The sequence below is a fragment of the Tursiops truncatus genome, chromosome 19 (assembly GCF_011762595.2).
Source record: "Tursiops truncatus isolate mTurTru1 chromosome 19, mTurTru1.mat.Y, whole genome shotgun sequence".
NCBI classification, from domain to species: Eukaryota; Metazoa; Chordata; class Mammalia; order Artiodactyla; family Delphinidae; genus Tursiops; species Tursiops truncatus.
This window is the reverse complement of record NC_047052.1, coordinates 47,822,932-47,842,623: the sequence shown is the minus strand read 5'-3', so window position 1 is coordinate 47,842,623 and position 19,692 is coordinate 47,822,932. Positions and strand designations below refer to the sequence as shown.

At 40.4% G+C, this 19,692-nt stretch overlaps 1 protein-coding gene across 12 annotated transcripts in view; it reads right to left on the bottom strand.

Annotated features, from left to right (window-relative positions):
- ZNF283 (zinc finger protein 283) overlaps positions 1 to 19,692 on the bottom strand; it is an 88,181-nt gene that overhangs the window by 7,589 nt on the left and 60,900 nt on the right. For 5 of the 12 annotated variants that reach the window (XM_073795961.1, XM_073795962.1, XM_073795964.1 and 2 more), the window contains exons 3-7: positions 16,058 to 17,131; positions 15,505 to 15,815; positions 12,366 to 12,432; positions 11,969 to 12,056; positions 9,690 to 9,816 (exon numbers count right to left, since the gene is read on the bottom strand). In XM_073795961.1, coding sequence (XP_073652062.1) covers positions 9,690 to 9,816; positions 11,969 to 12,056; positions 12,366 to 12,397 — 247 coding nt within the window. In that variant the 5' untranslated portion in view covers positions 12,398 to 12,432; positions 15,505 to 15,815; positions 16,058 to 17,131. The other 7 variants (XM_033846389.2, XM_073795967.1, XM_073795968.1 and 4 more) reach the window with 7 other exon arrangements.

Here is a 19,692-nt window from a genome sequence, read left to right as displayed (position 1 = left end):
GCACATGCATAAGTATATTTGAAATACAAAATATACAAATCTAGTATTTTTGCCTATTGGTGATTGTATAATATTTTGGTTGAGCTATTAAATGGTGGATGAGTACTGTGGATGTGATTGTGGGAAGTAATTTTAATCATGAATTAAACTGCACTAACTATTGCTCTTTTATTTAACAATGTCTTATTGCTTTGTATACATTTACATTTGGGTGTAAAGACTGTGTGTATATCCAAAAGGAAGCCACAGTATTTAAATTGACCAACCTAATATTACAACTACTTTGAGATGACCAAATGTCAACTAAAAGGAGTACAGTTTTGTACAACTTAGCATCAACAAATAGGTCAACAAATTTGAATTGGGGGCTTCCCTGGTGGCGCAGTGGTTGAGAGTCCGCCTGCCGATGCAGGGGACACGGGTTCGTGCCCCGGTCTGGGAGGATCCCACATGCCGCGGAGCGGCTGGGCCCGTGAGCCATCGTCACTAAGCCTGCGCGTCCAGAGCCTGTGCTCCGCAACGGGATAGGCCACAACAGTGAGAGGCCCGCATACAGGAAAAAAAAAAAAATTCAATTGGGCTTGTATTATAATTACCTGGACTTGAATGTTAAGTGTTATGCTTAACAGTGTTAGTAAATGAATACAGGTTTAACTTCTTTTTAGATGTTTAAAAAAAAAGCACTGAGAACACAAAAGAGGTTTTGTTTATGTGGGTTATATCTTTTGATATTTACCACATTAGAAATTAAAATAGAAATTTAAAGATTTATTAATTATTTTAAAGTGACAATAAATCATTAAATGTTAACAAATAATATTAAATAATTAAATTTTCCCAAACAAAAAAATTAATGAATTATTGTTTTAATCTTCTGCAAATCTCTTTAATATCTGGTATAACAGACGACAACTGGATTCTCACATCTGCTTTTGCATTCAATCTGTAACAATGCTATTTTGGTTGAAGGATATGAAGAAAATCCAGCCTCTCACAGATGTGTAATTGTAAAATGGCAGAATAGTCTATGAACCTGTTCAGGTAATTTTGGGTGTTATTCTTTGATACTACAGTAAAAATTGAGACGTGGTGGTTTCTTAAAGATTAGTTCCAATGTGGAATATGCAACCATACCGGTGAACTTTTCATACTACATTACATTAAAATCCATTGCACTTTGGATGATTTTTTATCCATGCATAATTTTGTACTATGTACTGGTTATCTGAAAAACAGTGGTTCACTGAGCTATGCAGATCTTTGAAATGTTGACATATTTCATTACATGATATCAAAAAATCACGTTAATAATATCACCTCACCAGAAATTTTTTTATTTATTGGGAAGCTGTAAATCTCAAAATAATAGATATAAGCTTCATACAATTCTAATTTTTACTTAAAATTTTGAATTTTATCATTGGCAACAAATACTTTCAGTTGTTCTTAAAGTGACAGGCTCATTTACAAGAAAATGTTTTCCAAATACCCAAGCCTAAAGAACCATAGTTTGTCTCATTCTTCCAAGGGAAAAAAAACCAAAACCAAAACCAAAACTGTGTTCCATGAAAAAAGCAGCTAGTTTAACTCACAATTCAAACATCGGCACAGGTGGTTTCCCTCAAGGCAACCACTGCACCTTAGTATACAGCAAAAGAGCTTAATGGAGACTTCCCATTTCATCATACAGAATATTCTAAAAATGTATCCTCAAGGATCAAGATTTAATAAAATGAAGCCCCAGAGCAGGGTACTAAAGGTCAACCAGCATGAGGAGGGTTTCAGTATAAAAGGGTTGTCCTATGTCAGGAGTCAGAATGCAAGCAGAGTAAGGACAAGTGTCTGTGTGTGAGTGACCTGGTATGGGTTGTCACAGCCCAAGTGGGATGAGACAGGCAATCACATGATCAAGGTGGTGGTGGTGGTGTTGATAATGGAAGACTGGTTACACATAGAGAGTTTGATCAGATAAGTACAGTTGTCCCTTGGGATCCTTGGGGGATTGGTTCCAGAACCCACCTCAGAACCCATACCTGAGGATGCTAAGTCCCATAATCGGCCCTCCTTTTCCACAGATGCAGAACACATAGAAATGAAGGGTCAACTGTATACTTATTGAAAAATAATCTGCATATAAGTGGACCTGCATAGTTCAAACCCATGTAGTTCAAGGGTTGACAATAAATACATTAAGGATAATAGAACCCAGGTTTTTCACTGTCAGAAAAGGGAGTTAGAAATATGGAAAGTGAATAAGCTGAAATGAAACCTGTAGTGTTGAAATGGAATTGGAGATATCTGTATGAACTCATGGTTTCAATCTATAGATGTAAATGTGTGTGCATGTATATGTATGTATGCATATAAACATATTCCCTACTCTGTCCACTGAGAGGGCCTAGGGACAGCCATCCCCCAGCAGCAATGAGCAAATCTAGTACCCAGATTCTGGCTTCTAAATAGCATTCTCAACTAAAAGGAACCAGGACACCTTGAAGAAATGGCTGACTTTAGGGCTGGAGCAGGGAAAGTGCAAGATGAGCCTGGAACATGGTGTGGGGAAGAAAATAAGGAGGTGCTCTAAGTGTGATGGAGACATGCCAAAGGACACAGAAACCACTGCTGAGAGAATTCCCACTGGTCAAATCCAGGACCAGCTTCAAAATAAAAAATGGGAAGAACAGATTACAACCCACTGACTAGAAATCCAACATATGAGTAAGTTTAAAGTTTGAAGAGGAATACAATACTTAATAGTCTCAAAGTTCCTCCTCACAAAAGGCTCATTAAAGGAAAAAGATTAACTTCACAGGGAGGAGGCCCGTGGACACTACCATAATCACCTGCTCAAAGTAAGCATCATCAATAATGACAAATCATTTGCTCCACCTGACAGAATGCAAGGAGAACACACCATCAGTTCTGTGATACTCCTGCCAAAGATGCATAATCCAAATCTAATCACGAGGAAAGAGCAGACAAACCCAAACTGAAGAACACTGTACAAAATAACAGGGCTGGAATCTTCAGAAGTAACAAGAAATAGGTATTTTGATATGGAATGCATTAAATCTGTAGATTGCTTTGGGTAGTATGGTCATGTTAACGATATTAATTCTTGTAATCCAAGAGCATGGGATATCTTTCCATTTCTTTGAATCATTTTTAATTTCCTTTATCAATGTTTTATAGTTTTCAGCATATAGGTCTTTCACCTCCTTGGTTAAGTTTATTCCTAGGTACTTTATTTTGGACATGAGTTTAAATGGAATTTTTTTTTTTTTTTTTACTTTCTGGTATTTCACTGTTAGTATAAAGAAATGCAACATTTTCTGTATACTAATCTTGCATCCTGCTACCTTGCTGAATTTATTTTTTAGTTCTGATAGTTTTTGTGTGAAGTCTTTATGGTTCTTTATATGGAGTATCGTGTCATTTGCAAATAGTGACAATTTTACCTCTTCCCTTCCAATTTGGATACCTTTTATTTCTTTTTCTTGTCTGAATTCTGTGGCTAGGACTTCCAATACTTTGTTGAATAGAAGTGGTGGGAGTGGGCATCCTTGTCTGGTTCCTGAAGTTAGTGAGAAGGCTTTTCACCACTGAATACTATTGATATGTTGGCTGTGGGTCTGTTGTAAATGGCTTTTATTATGTTGAGATATGTTCCCTCTATACCCACTTTAGTGAGAGTTTTTATCAAGAACGGATGTTGAATTTTATCAAATCCTTTTTCTGTGTCTATTGAGATGATCATGTGGTTTTCCTCTTTTTTTTGGTTAATGTGGTGTATGTATCACAGTGATTGATTTGCATATGTTGAACCAGCCTTGCGACCCTGGAACGAATCCAACTGACCATGGAGTATGATCCTTTTTATATATTGTTGGATTCAGTTTGCTAATATTTTGTTGAGAATTTTTGCATCTATATTCATCAGTGATATTGGCCTGTAATCTTCTTTTTTTGTAGTGTCTTTGTCCGGTTTTCGTATCAAGGTGATGACGGCTTTATAGAATGAATTTGGAAGCATTCCCTCTTCAATCTTTTGGAGTAGTTTGAGAAGGATAGGTAGAAGTTCTTCTTTGTATGTTTGGTATAATCCCCCAGAGAAGCCATCCAGTCCTGGACTTTTTGTTTGCATGGAGTTTTTTTAAATTACAGATCCTACTTCATTTCTAGTGATCAGTCTCTTCAAGTTATCTGCTTCTTCTTGATTCAGTTTTGGCAGGCTGTATGTTTCTAGAAACTTGTCCATTTCTTCTAGGTTGTCCAATTTGTTGGCATATAACTGTTCATAGTATTCTCTTATGATTTTTTGTATTTTCATGGTATTGGTTGTTGTTTCTCCTCTTTCATTTCTTATTTCATTTATTTGGGTTGTATCTCTTTTCTTCTTGGTGAGCCTGGCAAGAGGTTTGTTGATTTTGTTTATCTTTTCAAAAAAACAGCTCCTGGTTTTATTGACCTTTTCTATTGTTGCTTTGATCTCTTTTTTATTTATTTCCTCTCTGATCTTTATTGTGTCCTTCCTCTTGTTGACTTTGGGTTTTGTTTGTTCTTCTTTTTCTAATTCTTTTAGGTGGTGGGTTAGGTTGTTTATTTGAAATTTTTCTTATATCTTGAGGAAAGCCTGTATCACTGTGAACTTCTTAGAACTGCTTTGGTGTATCCCATTCATTTGTAAGTTGTGTTTTCATTGTTGTTTGTCTCAGTTTTCACAGAATTAGAACAAATAATCCTAAAATTTATACAGAACCACAAAAGACCCAGAATTGAAAAAGTAATCCTGAGAGGAAAAACAGCTGGAGGCATAACTCTTCCAGACTTCAGACAATATTACAAAGCTACAATAATCAAAACAGCATGGTATTAGCACAAAAACAGACATATTGATCAATGCAACAGAATAGAGAGCCCAGAAATAAACCCATACATCTACGGTCAATTAATCTACGACAAAGTAGACAAGACATACAATGAAAAAAAGTCTCTTCAACAGTGGTGTTGGGAAAGCTGAACAGCTACATGTAAATCAATGAAATCAGAACACTCCCTCACACCATATACAAAATGGCTTAAAGACGTAAATATTAAGACATGACACCATAAAACTCCTAGAAGAGAAACAGGCAAAACATTCCTGGACATAAATCGTAGAAATATTTTCTTAGACCAGTCTCCCAAGGCAAGAGAAATAAAAGCAAAAATAAACAAATGGGACCTAATCAAACTTAAAAGCTTTTGCATAACAAAATAAATCAACAAAATGAAAAGACAACATACAGAGTGGGAGAAAATATTTGCAAATGATGCGACCAACAGGGGTTAATTTCCAAAATATACAAACAGCTCAAACAAATCAGTATTAAAAAAAAAACACAACCCCATCAAAAAATAGGCAGAAGACCTAAATAGACATTTTTCCAAAGAAGACATACAGATGGCCAACAGGCACATGAAAGGATGCTCAACATCAGTAAGTATTAGAGAAATGCAAGCCAAAACTGCAATGAGGTATCACCTCACACTGGTCAGAATGGCCACCCTCAAAAAGTCTACAAATAATAAATGCTGGAGAGGGTGTGGAGAAAAGGGAACCCTCATACAGTGTTGGTAGGAATATAAATTGGTGCACTCACTATGGAAAACAGTATGGAGGTTTCTTAAAAAACTAAAAATAGAGCTACCATATGATCCAGTAATCCCATTCCTGGGCATATATTCCAAAAAGATGAAAACTCCAATTCAGAAAGATACATGCACCCCAATGTTTATAGTGGTACTATTTACAATAGCCAAGGCATGGAAACAACCCAAGTGCCCATCAATAGACAATTCGTTTTAAAAGATGTGGTGTATATACACAATGGAATATTACTCAGCCATAAAAAAGAAAGAAATATTGCCATTTGCAGCAACATGGATAGACCTAGAGAATATCATACTAAGTGAAGTAAGTCAGAGAAAGACAAATATTATATGATATCACTTATATGTGGAATCTAAGAAATAGTACAAATGCATCTATATACAAAACAGAAGCAGACTCACAGACATTGAAAACTTATGGTTACCAAAGGGGAAAGTGGGGGGGGGATAAATTAGGAATATAGGATTAACAGATACAAACTACTATACACAGAATAAACAGCAAGGATTCACTGTACAGCATAAGGAACTATATTCAATACCTTGTAATAACCTATAATGGAATATAATCTAAAAATATATATATTCTTAAGACAAAACCCCCAAAACTGTATACTGTCTAGCCCTTGCCTATCTCCGTGACCCAAATTCTTAGCACATGCTCCTTTACTAACTCTACCCTGGCCTTCTTAGAGTTCCTCCAATAAAGTTCCTTACCAACCTTAGGGCCTTTGCCATTCACTGTGATTGATATATTCCGCCCCCAGGTATTCATATAACTTGATCCCAGGCTTCATGTCTCTATTCAAGAAAGCTTTCCCTGACCATCTTATCTGAATTGGCCCTTTCAATTCTCATCATTTTCTATTCTCTTACGCTGTTTGCCTCTCCTGAACAACATGTTTCATTACATGATACTATTTATCTACTTGTTTACTTATTTTATGTTTCTCCTCAACTACATAAAGTGCATGAGAATAAGCAACTTATCAATCTTGTTCCTGATTGTATTAATAGTGCCCAGTACAATGCCTGGCAAGGAGTAGGCACTCCAAATGTTTGAAGAATTTATGAATGAATATGTATATTCATTCACATACACACACAAATGCAAAAGAGCTGGAAAGCACCTGCATCCAACATGTAAGTAAAATGGTTCCATTGGGAACAAAAAAGAACACCTTCCTCACTGAAATGGGGGGGAATTATAAGAAGAAAAACAAGGAGCCTGGGAAATGAGATGAAGATGAAGTTCCTTTTGTAGCTCAAACTGAGATCTCTATCTCCTCCCAGGCCTTGGTCCTTCATAAGGAGTTTCCAAATACCATCCCAGCTGTTCCCCCTTCTCCTCCTCTGTGACCTGTGAGGTCGTTCCTGCACTGATGGTTCCCTCCTGCCTTTGCCTTCCTGTAATGCAACTTCTTGTACCCCACCCACCCCTCAACTACCCAGGGCTCTTCTCCTTGCTCCAATAATGTCATCATATCTGGCTTAGAAATGGAGTGTGTGTTTGCAAGAAAAGAAATGCCAAATGGTGTAAGGGTTTTGTTGTGTGTTTTTTTTTAATTATAAGGGCAAAACATTTGGTTAAATTTGCAATAAAGTAAAGGTAAAAATAATATTGATGAAGACTTCAGAGAAGAGAAGGATGGTGGGAATGAAGAACATGAGATCATATAAGTAGGAAAATGATCTTGTTTTAGACTCATTCAGGTTCTATCTCTTTAGAGCAAACAGAACACAGTGGTTAAGAACACAGATTCTGGAGCCAGACTTCCTAGGTTCAGTTGTTGCCACTGCATCCCCACCAGCTGTGTGACCTTGGGAGGGCACTTAAACTGTATGTGCCTCAGTAATCTCATCTATAAAAAGGGTTAAAAATAGTACCTACCTCACGGGGATCCTGTAAAAGTTAAATAACTTCATGTATTTGCTCTGCTTAGAACAGGGCCTGGTTTATAGTAAGCACAATGTTAACTATTATCATTATTATTGTTACTGTTGTTATTTTGCTTAAGTGGAAACAAGTTTTGTGAGACATTTCTAGGATTTAACTTAGTGTAGGATTTAACTTTGTAAAGTGCAAAGTTCACAGACTGTAACTTTCAACTTCAAATATGTTGGAAGTAAAGGAACGTATTCACTTAGTATGAATTTCTGTTCATTCAATCCACTGCTACATAAATTGGAGAGGCTCTTTTGAAAGCCAGAGTATGTCAGGATCCTGTTTCTAGCTGTACTCCCCATACATGGGTCAGAATATAACAAAGAGCAGCAATTCTTTAGTATGCATAAAAATCACCTGGGGATCTTGTGTAAATGTAGCTTCTGTTCTGCAGCTCTGGGGTAGGACTCGACGAGCTGCATTTCTAACAAGCCCCGGGGACTTCCCTGCTGGTGCAGTGGTTAAGAATCCACCTGCCGAATAAAGATGCAGACTTAGAGAACAGACTTGAGGACATGGGGCCAGGGTGGGAGTAGGGGGCTGGGGGCTGGGATGAAGTGAGAGAGTAGCACTGACATATACACACTTCTAAATGTAAAATGGATGGCTAGTGGGAAGCTGCTGCACAGCACAGGGAGATCAGCTCCATGCTTTGTGACGACCTAGAGGGGTGGGACAGGGAGGATGGGAGGGAGGTTCAAGAGGGAGGGGATATGTATACTTATAGCTGATTCACTTTGCTGTACAACAGAAACTAACGCAACATTGTAAGGCAATCATAGTCCAATAAAGCTATGAAAAAAAAAAAAAATCCGCCTGCCAGTGCAGGGGCACGGGTTCGATCTCTGGTCCAGGAAGATCCCACATGCTGCGGAGCAACTAAGCCAGTGTGCCACAACTACTGAGCCTGTGCTCTAGAGCCCACAAGCCACAACTACCGAGCCCACATGCCACAACTACTGAAGTCCATGCGCCTAGAGCCCGTGCTCCACAACAAGAGAAGCCACTGCAAGGAGAAGCCCAAGCACCACAATGAAGAGTAGCCCCCTCTTGACGCAACTAGAGAAAGCCCGCACGCAGCAACAAAGACCCAATGCAGCCAAAAATTAATTAATTAATTAAAAAAAAAAAAGTTACTCTAACAAGCCTCAGAAGAAGCTGATGATAGATATTTGTGTAATGCTTAACAATAAAAAAATTAAAACCCCACATAAAGCAAATCATGGCTTCTAACCACTAAGAGAACAATCCACATTCTTCCCCAAAACCAACAATGCTGCCTGTCACCTGGATCCTGCCTGTCTCCCTGACTCACTTCTTGGTACCCTCTCCTTCACTAACTCTGCTCTGGCCTTTCTATGGTTCCTAATACAAAAGAACCACACTTTCAGGACTTCCCTGGTGGCGCAGTGGCTAAGAATCCGTCTGCCAATGCAGGGGACACGGGTTCGATCCCTGGTCCAGGAAGATCCCACATGCCGCAGAGCGACTAAGCCCGCACACCACAACTACTGAGCCCACGTGCCACAACTACTGAAGCCTGCGTGCCTAGAGCCCCTGCTCCACAACAAGAGAAGCCACCGCAATAAGAAGCCCCTGCACCTCAACGAAGAGTAACCCTCCCTGGCCGCAGGCAGCTAGAGAAAGCCCACGTGCAGCAATGAATACCCAACGCGGCCAAAAGATAAGTAAATAGAAAATAAATAAATTTATTTTAAAAAAAAGAACCACACTTTGAGTAGCAAGGACACAGATCATCTATAGAAATGTTGAAGCTAAACACAGTATGAAATCTGGTTTCTTTGACGGTGGTTATGAAATAAAGACCCCATAATGCAAATCCAGCTCTTTGGTCATTAAAGAAGAGAGGCCATTACAGAAAGGGCCAGAGGAAGGTTGAAGCTTACTGAGGGATGGGATGATCGAGGTGCTCAATGAACCCATTTCTAAGCCAACAAATACCAAAACATTCCTTTGAGAACACGGAGGAGAAATTCACCTGGTTTCTTCAAAGACAGCCCTGTAATTCCTAGTGCAGAAAGCTGATGTTCCAGAAAGGAGATTCTAAACTATTTCAGGCAGATGAACTTACCCAGTGAGACCAAGTTGCTATAGTTCTCCAACATCACATCCACGTACAAGTCTCTCTGAGCAGGGTCCAGGAATTCCCACTCCTCCTGAGAGAAGTCAATGGCCACATCCCTGAATGTCACCAAGCCCTAAAACCAAAAACCCACACATTACTTGTGAAATTAAAGAAATTTAGAAACTATTTCCAAGAGGAAAAAAGAGGAGTACGAAGTATAAACTATAAGAAGAGGAAAATATAACGATCCAGTCGGCTGGAAGCCTGTGAGACGTATGGGGAGGGAAAAGTAAAGAAATTAGTATGACTAAAGCAGAGTGTCTACATGTTCTAAAAGAAACCTATTACAGCAGAACTTCCTGGATACTGTGAGGTAACTCAGCTATCCAGATCTGTCTGATAATGCATAAAATAATGTTTCTCTTCTATTAAATAAAAATAGTGTTGGGGGAAGGGGATGGGGGCATTTATGGGTGTCTATACATACATACAACCTGCTAAGTGCCTGCTTCATAAATTCTTATTTATTTATTTATTTATTTATGGCTGCGTTGGGTCTTCGTTGCTGTGCGCGCTTTCTCTAGTTGCGGCGAGCGGGGGCTACTCTTCGTTGTGGTGCGCGGGTTCTAGGCGCGCGGGCTTCAGCAGTTATGGCTCGTGGACTCTAGAGTGCAGGCTCAGTTGTTGTGGCACACGGGCTTAGTTGCTCCGCGGCATGTGGGATCTTCCTGGACCAGGGCTCGAACCCATGTCCCCTGCATTGGCAGGCGGATTCTTAACCAGTGTGTCACCAGGGAAGTCTCATAAATTCTTTATAAATGTGAACTGCTACACCATCTTTTCCCTTTAAGAAATACCAAAAACACATAAAAACTTTTTTTCCAAATGTTCTACAAAATCTCTTATTTTAGAAAAATGATTTCAATTAAGGATTATCATTAAGCCTCAAGTGAAGCATGCGGTGAGATTATATCATCAGCATTTTTTCTTACTATGATGAATCGAATATGTAAAATGTTTTTATTACCTGCAATTCAGTTCATCATGTGGATATATGAGATTAATGACTATTATACATTCAGGTTGAACAAAACTTCCAAGATTTTCTTAATTCTAGGAGTCTATTATCAGCCAGTACTTAAGAATCTGGATCATCTTTTTACATGGTAACATCAACCACCTGCTGCTTAACACATTCCTTGTTCCCGAGTTGGAGGATATTGATAGAGTATATCAGACACAACACAGATGTCACATCCTGGTCAATAACTAAACAGACTTTGACACTGGTGTTTACTGATAAGGGAGTCCCTGGAAAGAACCACTCACTCCCCGCTCTAATCCTAAAAGCTTGCAAAGCATGTGATCTCATACAAACTGAGGCTATGACGAAGAAATCCCATATTCCATCTTGTCTTTCTGGAAAACTCAGGTCTGTGAAGAAGTTCCACGTCTTCCTGTGTGGTCCAAAGGGACCCTGATCACTAACTCATCACACCGCAGACCTGTCTTGGGAATGAGAAATTCTGATAAGGGAAATGGGGCAGCCCTGGCCGAACAAAGATGGAAGTAATAACAAAAGGCAAGACCCAAGACAGCCTGCCATGGATACGTCCCAGTCAAACACCAAAGCTCTTCCAGATAATACACAGACTACTGAAACTGTTCTCGTGGGTGGCCATCCAGCTGGCTAAGGGCAGAGTATCCTGACCGACTTCTTTCCTAGCTGTATCTTAGCCTGAAAAAGAAAAACAATTGGGGAACTTCAGCCATTTTTTTCTAGATAGGACATGAACTAATCAGCATCTTAGCTTGAAAAAGAGAAACTGTTGTTTTCCAAATGTCTGCAGTCTTTCATTCTCTCCTCTTTCCTTCTTCTATGAAATCCTCTTTGTGCCTTTGAAAGATGAACTCAATCTACTGTTGGTTTTCCTTGTATACAAATAGAAGCGAGCTGATTGTTCTCTATATTTCTTTACATTATTCTTTGACAGACACTCAAATATTTCCCTTAAAGGACTCCATTCCTTCACTGCTCTTGATGGAAGACTGAATCGCAGGAGATGTTGAGTAATGTGCTCAGTGAATATGATGGCACTGATTGGAAAAGGCACAGAGGGAGGACGCTGGGCTCTTTGGCATCATCCTTTACTGGAACAGAAGGAACCGAGAAGCAGGTTCAGGCATGGGGTTCTGTTAAGTAAAAAGCTTTAGGGTTAATTCAGGAAAAGATTCACATGACCTAAAAATCACAACACTTCAAGGAGAGAGAAATACCAACTTACGTCAGTCATGGTTCTAGAATTGCAGGAACTAATTAATGCTCCATAGGGTTCCTCTACTGGTGAAGCACAGAGTCCAGAAAAGCCAGAGCTGCAGAAGGAAAAAGAAGCTTTAGATCAGGTGTGCTTAAGTGATCCTGTCCTGCCTTAAGCAAATGAATAAAAATACATCAAAATATTAGAGATGATTAACTCTACAGGATATAATTTTAACTTCCTTCTCTATACATTCCCTGGATTGCTGAATTTTTTGCAACACACCCGCATTAACTCCATAATCAGAAAAATAAAGATATTTCCAAAAGTAGAAAACTGAGTAACAGGGAATTCAGTCATTAGGAAAACTGAACAAACAGGCCCAACACTGAAAATCGGTGGGTCTGAAACAAATGACACCTACCAGCTCTTCAACATCTTGTAGCTGTAGCTCATCACTACAGTGAGACACTTTCACTGTCAAGATTCTCCTGTGAATGAACACAAATTATGTAAGTCCCCTTCAAAGTCGCAGCAAGGAAATATATGCATATAAACAGAACAATATTTGGCACAGAGTAGATACTTAACAAGTGTGGCTACACCTCTCTAATTCTTCACTGAATGGTCAATTTAAAACATTTGGATACAATCCTTGAAAAATGTCTTTCAAAACTCTCTCTTATTGGATGGGATCCATATATAACTCATAATATTCTTAAGTATTTTTGTCCATAACTATAACTATTGCTTGATATTTTATCATTTACATTTTCCCTTCTTTTGATTCTTTATAAACATAATGTTTATTAGGTGCATATTATTCCATCAAACGGTATACTGCATTTACTTAACTGTTTCCATGTCATTGGATTCTAAATTTGTAAAAGTTCCTTCCAAGCTATTATAATCTTATTCCAGACAAATGGAACTAGATCTTTTTGGGGTCATGCATACTCGGTAATCTCATGAAATTAGGGACACTCTGCCCACTTAGAAATTAATTTACAAATATTTACAAAAATTCTGTCTCTATTTCAAGGGATCTGTGATCACCTGGATGCTTATAAATGGAATAAGAAGACCTCAGGTTAAGATTTCCTGTTCTAGACCATTTGAGCCCCTGGTAACTTTTTCAAACTTGCAAGCACCCACCACAATCATTTTATCTCTCTTCATATTTTGATCTATAAAAAGTTGATGTGGAATGATCCAGAATCACCACATAACAGCAAATCTTAATATTTACTAAGCCTGTATCATGGGGCAGGCACTGTTCTATGGAGCTTTACACATATGAACTCAACTTACATCATTATAACTCCATTAGGTAGGTATTACTTTGTTCCAATTTTGTAGACATGGCACAGAGAGCCTGAGTCGTTTATTTACACTCACACAGCAAGTAACAGGTAGAGCTGGATCCAGATGCTCTAGATCCAGAGCCTTACTCTTAACCACAGCACAGTTACTACCTCTCAGAACCTGCACAGAATTGGACCTGAAATAACTCATGTTTGGCAATGCTACAGATTTCTACCTAAAAATTATCTGAAAGTCTCTGCCCTTGTGGGTACAAACTGCAAACCACTACTGTAATAGGGAAGAACCTTTATGTTCTATTACAAGTTAATCACTAAAGATATGTTGCCTATAAGCTTAAATTATACATAATGGCCCATCACTGGGAACCCTACCTAAACCCCCCAGGTAATGAGCATTAAGCTAAAATACCTTTGTTTAGCTCACAGGAAACATCCTGACCAGATTCACCTACGAATGCCCACAGGGAGGAAAAAATGAACACATCCCCTCCAGAGGCTGACAGGAACCAGGAAATGTTTGACTTCACTCCCTCCCCTTTCAGTATAAAAGAAGCCTGAATTCTAATTCAGGCCAGATGCTTCTTTGGGACATGAGCCCACCGTCTTCTCAGTCTGCTGGCTTTCTGAATAAAGTCGCTATTCCTTGCCCCAACAACTTGTCTCTCGATTTATCGGCCTGTCCTGGGGCAAGTAGTTTGAGCTTGGACTTGGCAACACCATGCTCAAACCTCAATCACATTCCCACCCCTGAAAGCCTCACAACATTGTAATTTACTACCTGAAATAACCAATCCCCTCCTACCTTGCCTTGCTTTGACAACCATGACTGTGGAACAGATAAAAAATAATTTGTATTCGATACCACCTAAATGCTAATCTCCTCAAGTAATCATAGTCTAAAATAAAGCCCTAACATCCCACCTCCAGCCCACCTTTTGGAGGTGGTGTGCTTCTATACCATCAGAATGCTTAGGGACTTCCCTGGCAGTCCAGTGTTAAGACTCCGCCCTTCCACTGCACGGGGGAGGGGCAGGTTCCATCCCTGGTCGGCAAACTAGGATCCCGCGTGCCACGCGGTCGGGCCAAAAAAAAAAAAAAAAATTGCTTAGAAAGGGAAAATGTACTGGAGGATTTGAACAATTTGCCATATGAACGGATGGCTACTGACTGAGGAAAAGGACAATAGGGGGCCTCTGGGAAGAGGGAGGTACCAGCATGATGGGTCATTCACCAGAAGAAAGACCCAAGATAGACACTACTAGTCAAGTGTCTTGAAAAATAGTCAAGATATTTCTGGTCAAGGAAAGCAAATAGCGCCATGATCTAAAAACAAAAGTAACTATGAATAAAAAAGAAACACAAATTCACCTGAACCTTAATTTCTAAATATGCAACAATTCTGTCCTTCTCAGGGTCCTTCTCAGAAACCCAGCAGCAACTAGGGTTGGGGGGGGTGGGCGTTAGGGACAGCAGGAGCGGGTGGGGAGAAATCACGAGACACCAGTATTTCTTGGAACACAGACAAACCTAACTAAAACCAAAACAAAATAAAACACTCCCCAGGGCCACATCTGCCTTCATCCACACATACACAAACGGAATTCAAAGGGAAACTGGAATTGAGTTGACAGCAGTTCTTGGGGACAGAGGTCTGTTGGTAGTGGAGCTGAAACAGGTAGCCGGTCCCCCAAGGAGGTGATTTTTCTAGGAATCCTACCTGTGGGACCTCCCCAATCATGTCTTTCCAGGAGCCTGTCACGAGGACACGTCCAGATGTCAAATTTTCATCCCAAGACTAGATCTGTACTTTCTTACTGGAAACGTACATTCTAGGGCTTAGTCCTGGAATTCTTTTCCTGCGGTCACTTAACTCTGGCAGCCCCTAAGAGAGTCTAGAAGGAACCTAGAGCATCCCGCCCAAGCAAACCACACCTACAAACAAGGTCACGCACTTCATGACCCCGTCACACATTCCCAATAGCACACACCGTTAGGGAGACACACCCCGGCCCTGTCACGCCGTCTGTCACACACCATCCTTCTCAGCCTCTCGTTCGCACACAGGCTTGAGGCTCCGGACACGACTCGCCCTGTCCGCTGCCCGGGCCTTCTCACCTCGAGTGCCTCCCAGTGTCACCCCCACACGCACTGCTGGTTCCGACAAGGCTCTGGCGAAGTCCGCTGAGCCCTCCCACCCTCACCCGGCGCTGATCACTTCCTCGAACGCGACCAACTCACCGCGCAGAGTCCAAAAATCTCGAAGACACCGTAAAGGGACCCAGAAACGGAGGTTAGTTTGGGCCCAGAGGCTCATGGGAAATAAGAGCAGGAACATCCTCTGAGGCTCGGAGCCCGACGCTTCCAGGCGCTCTCCGCAGGCAATCTCGCCCTGCCCCGAGAGGTCCTGTGCCCTGAGACTTCTGGGAAATGTAGTCCGCGGCAGACGAATCCCCAGAAGCTGGGAACCTGGACCTTCAGAATGCTCCCAGCATGCAACTCGGCTCCGCCTATCAGAGACGCCTTTTCCAAAGCGCACCCGAATCTCTGGTCTTAGGTGGAAGGAATAGTTCGAGTCTTGGTCGAGCCTAGTGGCTCAGTAGTCTTTAGCATGGCTCTGGGCGAATTAAGAGGTTCCCAGCGAAGGCTGAGGAACGCATTCTGGAGTCCAGAGCGGGGGCGGGGGGGGGTGGGGAGAGGGAGGGGGAGCGTGACCAGGGACTTAGGCCTCAGTGAGCGGGGGCATCCTGGGTAAAGTCCGTGAGAATGACCCTGAGCGGGGTCACGAGCTTACCTGGGCACGAGAGACTGGAGCAGGGTCTGGCAGTTGAAAAGATGAATGTGCCTTGCTTTGGGTGCGCTTGTGGGTCCAATTCGGTGTCTGGAACCCTGTGTAGACTTGTTTATTTTCATGGGATAGTCTCTGCAAATGTGAATCTTTGTTTCCTTAGGTGTAAGGCGGTTTGTATCAGAGGTTATATGCTACTGTTGGAAAGCAACAATGAGTGGTCGTGAATGGATATTGTGACCATGGAGACTTGTGAGAAGGTCTCTGTAGGACTGAGAGACTTGAGGAGGTCTGTGTCTTTATGTATTTGTGTTAATGTCAGTAACCGAAGATGACAATATTTGTAAGATGTTTTTTCTGATAGGCTTTTCTTTTGTGTGCATACCATGGTAATTGTGAAAGTGGAACACTGTCCAGCTGGGATTGAAAAACAGTACAGTGTTATCTAGCTTGGCATGTTAGTTTGATTATCTGACTACCAACCACTATATGTGCCTGGAAATTGTGACTGTGTTTTGATAGTGAGTGACAATAAACCAGTTTTGTTACGTATAAAGTAGAATAGTGTTATTACATCTTCTTGGAGAATCAAATTTAATATGCAGAAAAAGACTTGGAATTTATCTGCCAAAAGATTTGGACGTTTTATGATGAATCAAAGATGTTTTGGGAAAGACTGCAAATCAGCATAACTTTCAAAAAGAAAGAAGAAATCAAAGTAACAGCCAGTCTTGGAGTGGCTGAGGTAGGCTTCCAATCTTCATGATGTTAAGAGAACTTGAGCAAATAACTTTGAAAACCCTGGATTAAAGAAATAACTTCCCACGGGTAGAGGCAGATAGATTAGAGCAGAGCCCAGAATTAGGTAATCAGATGTCCTAGCTTATAGGTCAGACAATGCAAGGAACCTGTTTGCGACTACATAATTATAGTCAATCAGAAAACTACTTGTTTTATTTTTAAGAGTGATCATTGCATTTTAAAATATTCTAAATATACAAAACCAGGTTTCCATTTCCTAGGCAGGGCCTGTTGCAGTTGGCAGTTTTGTAGCTTCCTCTGGCAGACTTTTTTTCTGATCTGAAATGGTAGGTAAAAACAGTTAATGGATATAGTATTAGGGAAGAAGGTAAAATTCCGTTCCTATTACAAGTTCAGAATAAAGTCGCAAGTGTTCCTGAAAAAAAAGCATTTTTTAATATCTTTATTGGAGTATAATTGCTTTACAATGTTGTGTTAGTTTCTGTTGTACAACAAAGTGAATCAGCTATAAGGATACATATATCCCCATATCCCCTCCCTCTCGAGCCTCCCTCCCATCCTCCCTATCCCACCCCTCTAGGTCGTCACAAAGCACCGAGCTGATCTCCCTGTGCTATGCAGCTGCTTCCCACTAGCCATCCATTTTACATTTGGTAGTGTATATATGTCAATGCTACTGTCTCACTTCATCCCAGCTTCCCCTTCCCCCGACTGTGTCCTCAAGTCCATTCTCTACGTCTGTGTCTTTATCCCTGCCCTGCCACTAGATTCATCAGTACCGCTTTTTTAGATTCCATATATGTGCATTAGCATACGGTATTTGTTTTTCTCTTTCTGACTTACTTCGCTCTGTATGACAAACCCTAGGTCCATCCACCTCACTACAAATAACTCAATCTCGTTTCTTTTTATGGCTGAGTAATATTCCATTGTATATATGTGCCAAAAAAGGATTTTCTTTTCTAACCTTTTTTCCAAGTCTCTCTTTTGCTTCACCCTAATTGGCTTCATCACAGCTAAAAATCCTTAAAACAATTTCTCTGTCGTCAAAATCAATAGCATTGGGTAACAGGCTGAGAGGCTGTTTGCAGAGCTAGTTGAAGATGAATGTCAGAGGACTTGGATCTCAGCAAAAGGACAGTATTCCAGTTACTGAACTTTCAGCAAGTGGACCTTTTGAAAGTCATGATCTTCTTCAAAAAGGTTTTTCTTGTGTGAAAAATGAACTTTTGCCCAGTCATCCTCTTGAATTATCAGGAAAAAAATTCCAGATCGACCAAGATAAAATGAACTTTTCCACACTGAGAAACATCCACGGTCTATTTGCTCCACTAAAACTACAAACGGAATTCAAGGCAGTGCAGCAGGTTCAGCATCTTCCATTTCTTCCAAGCTCAAACCTTTCATTGGATATTTTGAGGGGTAATGATGAAACTACTGGATTTGAAGGTATTCTTTTTTTTTTTTTTGCGGTACGCGGGCCTCTCACTGTTGTGGCCTCTCCCGTTGTGGAGCACAGGCTCCGGACACGCAGGCTTAGCGGCCATGGCTCACGGGCCCAGCCGCTCCGTGGCATGTGGGATCCTCCCGGACCGGGGCACGAACCCGTGTCCCCTGCATCGGCAGGTGGACCCTCAACCACTGCGCCACCAGGGAAGCCCCTGAAGGTATTCTTAATGACCCATCAAAAAGTGAATTAATGGGAGAACCGCATTTGATGGTTGAATATAAACTCGGTTTACTGTAATACAGTGTGCTGTTCATGGAAATAGATGGGTTGCATCTTGTTTAGAGTTGTCTTTTTACTATAATTTGACATGCACAACATTAGAAGTACTGACACATGAGAAAAATCAATAGCATTGCTTTCACTAATATCATTGCAGTAACAAATCTGGAAATGAAACATGCCCATCAGAAGTAGGATGTTTAATTAGGTGTGGAGTACCTATACAGTGGGATAGTGCACAGCAGTGAAAATGACTGAATTTAACAAATACGATAAACAAAGAGTTATGGATATATACATACAGTATAATTCCATTCATAAAACTTTAAAAAGAGGCGAAACAAATGATATTTTCTGTGTAAGTGGTACATAATAAAAAACAAGAGGACTTCCCTGTTGGTTCAGTGGTTAAGAATCCGCCTGCCAATGCAGGGGACACAGGTTCAAGCCCTGGCCCAGGAAGATCCTACATGCTGCGGAGCAACTAAGCCTGTGCACCACAACTACTGAGCCTGCACTCTAGAGCCCACGAGCCACAACTACTGAAGCCTGTGTGCCCAGAGCCCATGCTCTGCAACAAGAGAAGCCACCACAATGAGAAGCCTGCGCACTGCAACAAGAGTAGCCCCCACTCGCTGCAACTAGAGAAAGCCCAAGTGCAGCAACGAAGACCCAATGCAGCCAAAAATAAATTAATTAATTTTTAAAAAAAGGATATGATAAAATTCAGGAATGTGGTAGCTACAGGAAGGCAGGATGATGAAGAGATAAGTTGGCAAAAGGATTCAAAGTTATTTTGTGTATTCTGTTTCTTAACTGGATTGTATTTACACACTTGTATACTTTTAAAATATATTTATTTTTATAAAGAATTTATCTGTGATGAAATTTTAAAGTTTTTTATATAGAAATTGAAGGCAACCATGTGTATTTGGATATGTATGACTGTATGAAGATGAAGAAAGTTATGAGATATGTATGCCAGATTTTAAACAATGCTCTACACAAGGGGAGTGTGGAAGCTTGTGAAGGTATGTGCAGAGGAGAAACTTACAGGTAAGTGATGTGAAAAAAAATGCCTGTTAAAAGTGTAAAATACATACATCTCTGTTATTTACATGTATATGTGTTAGAAGATACTAAGAAATAC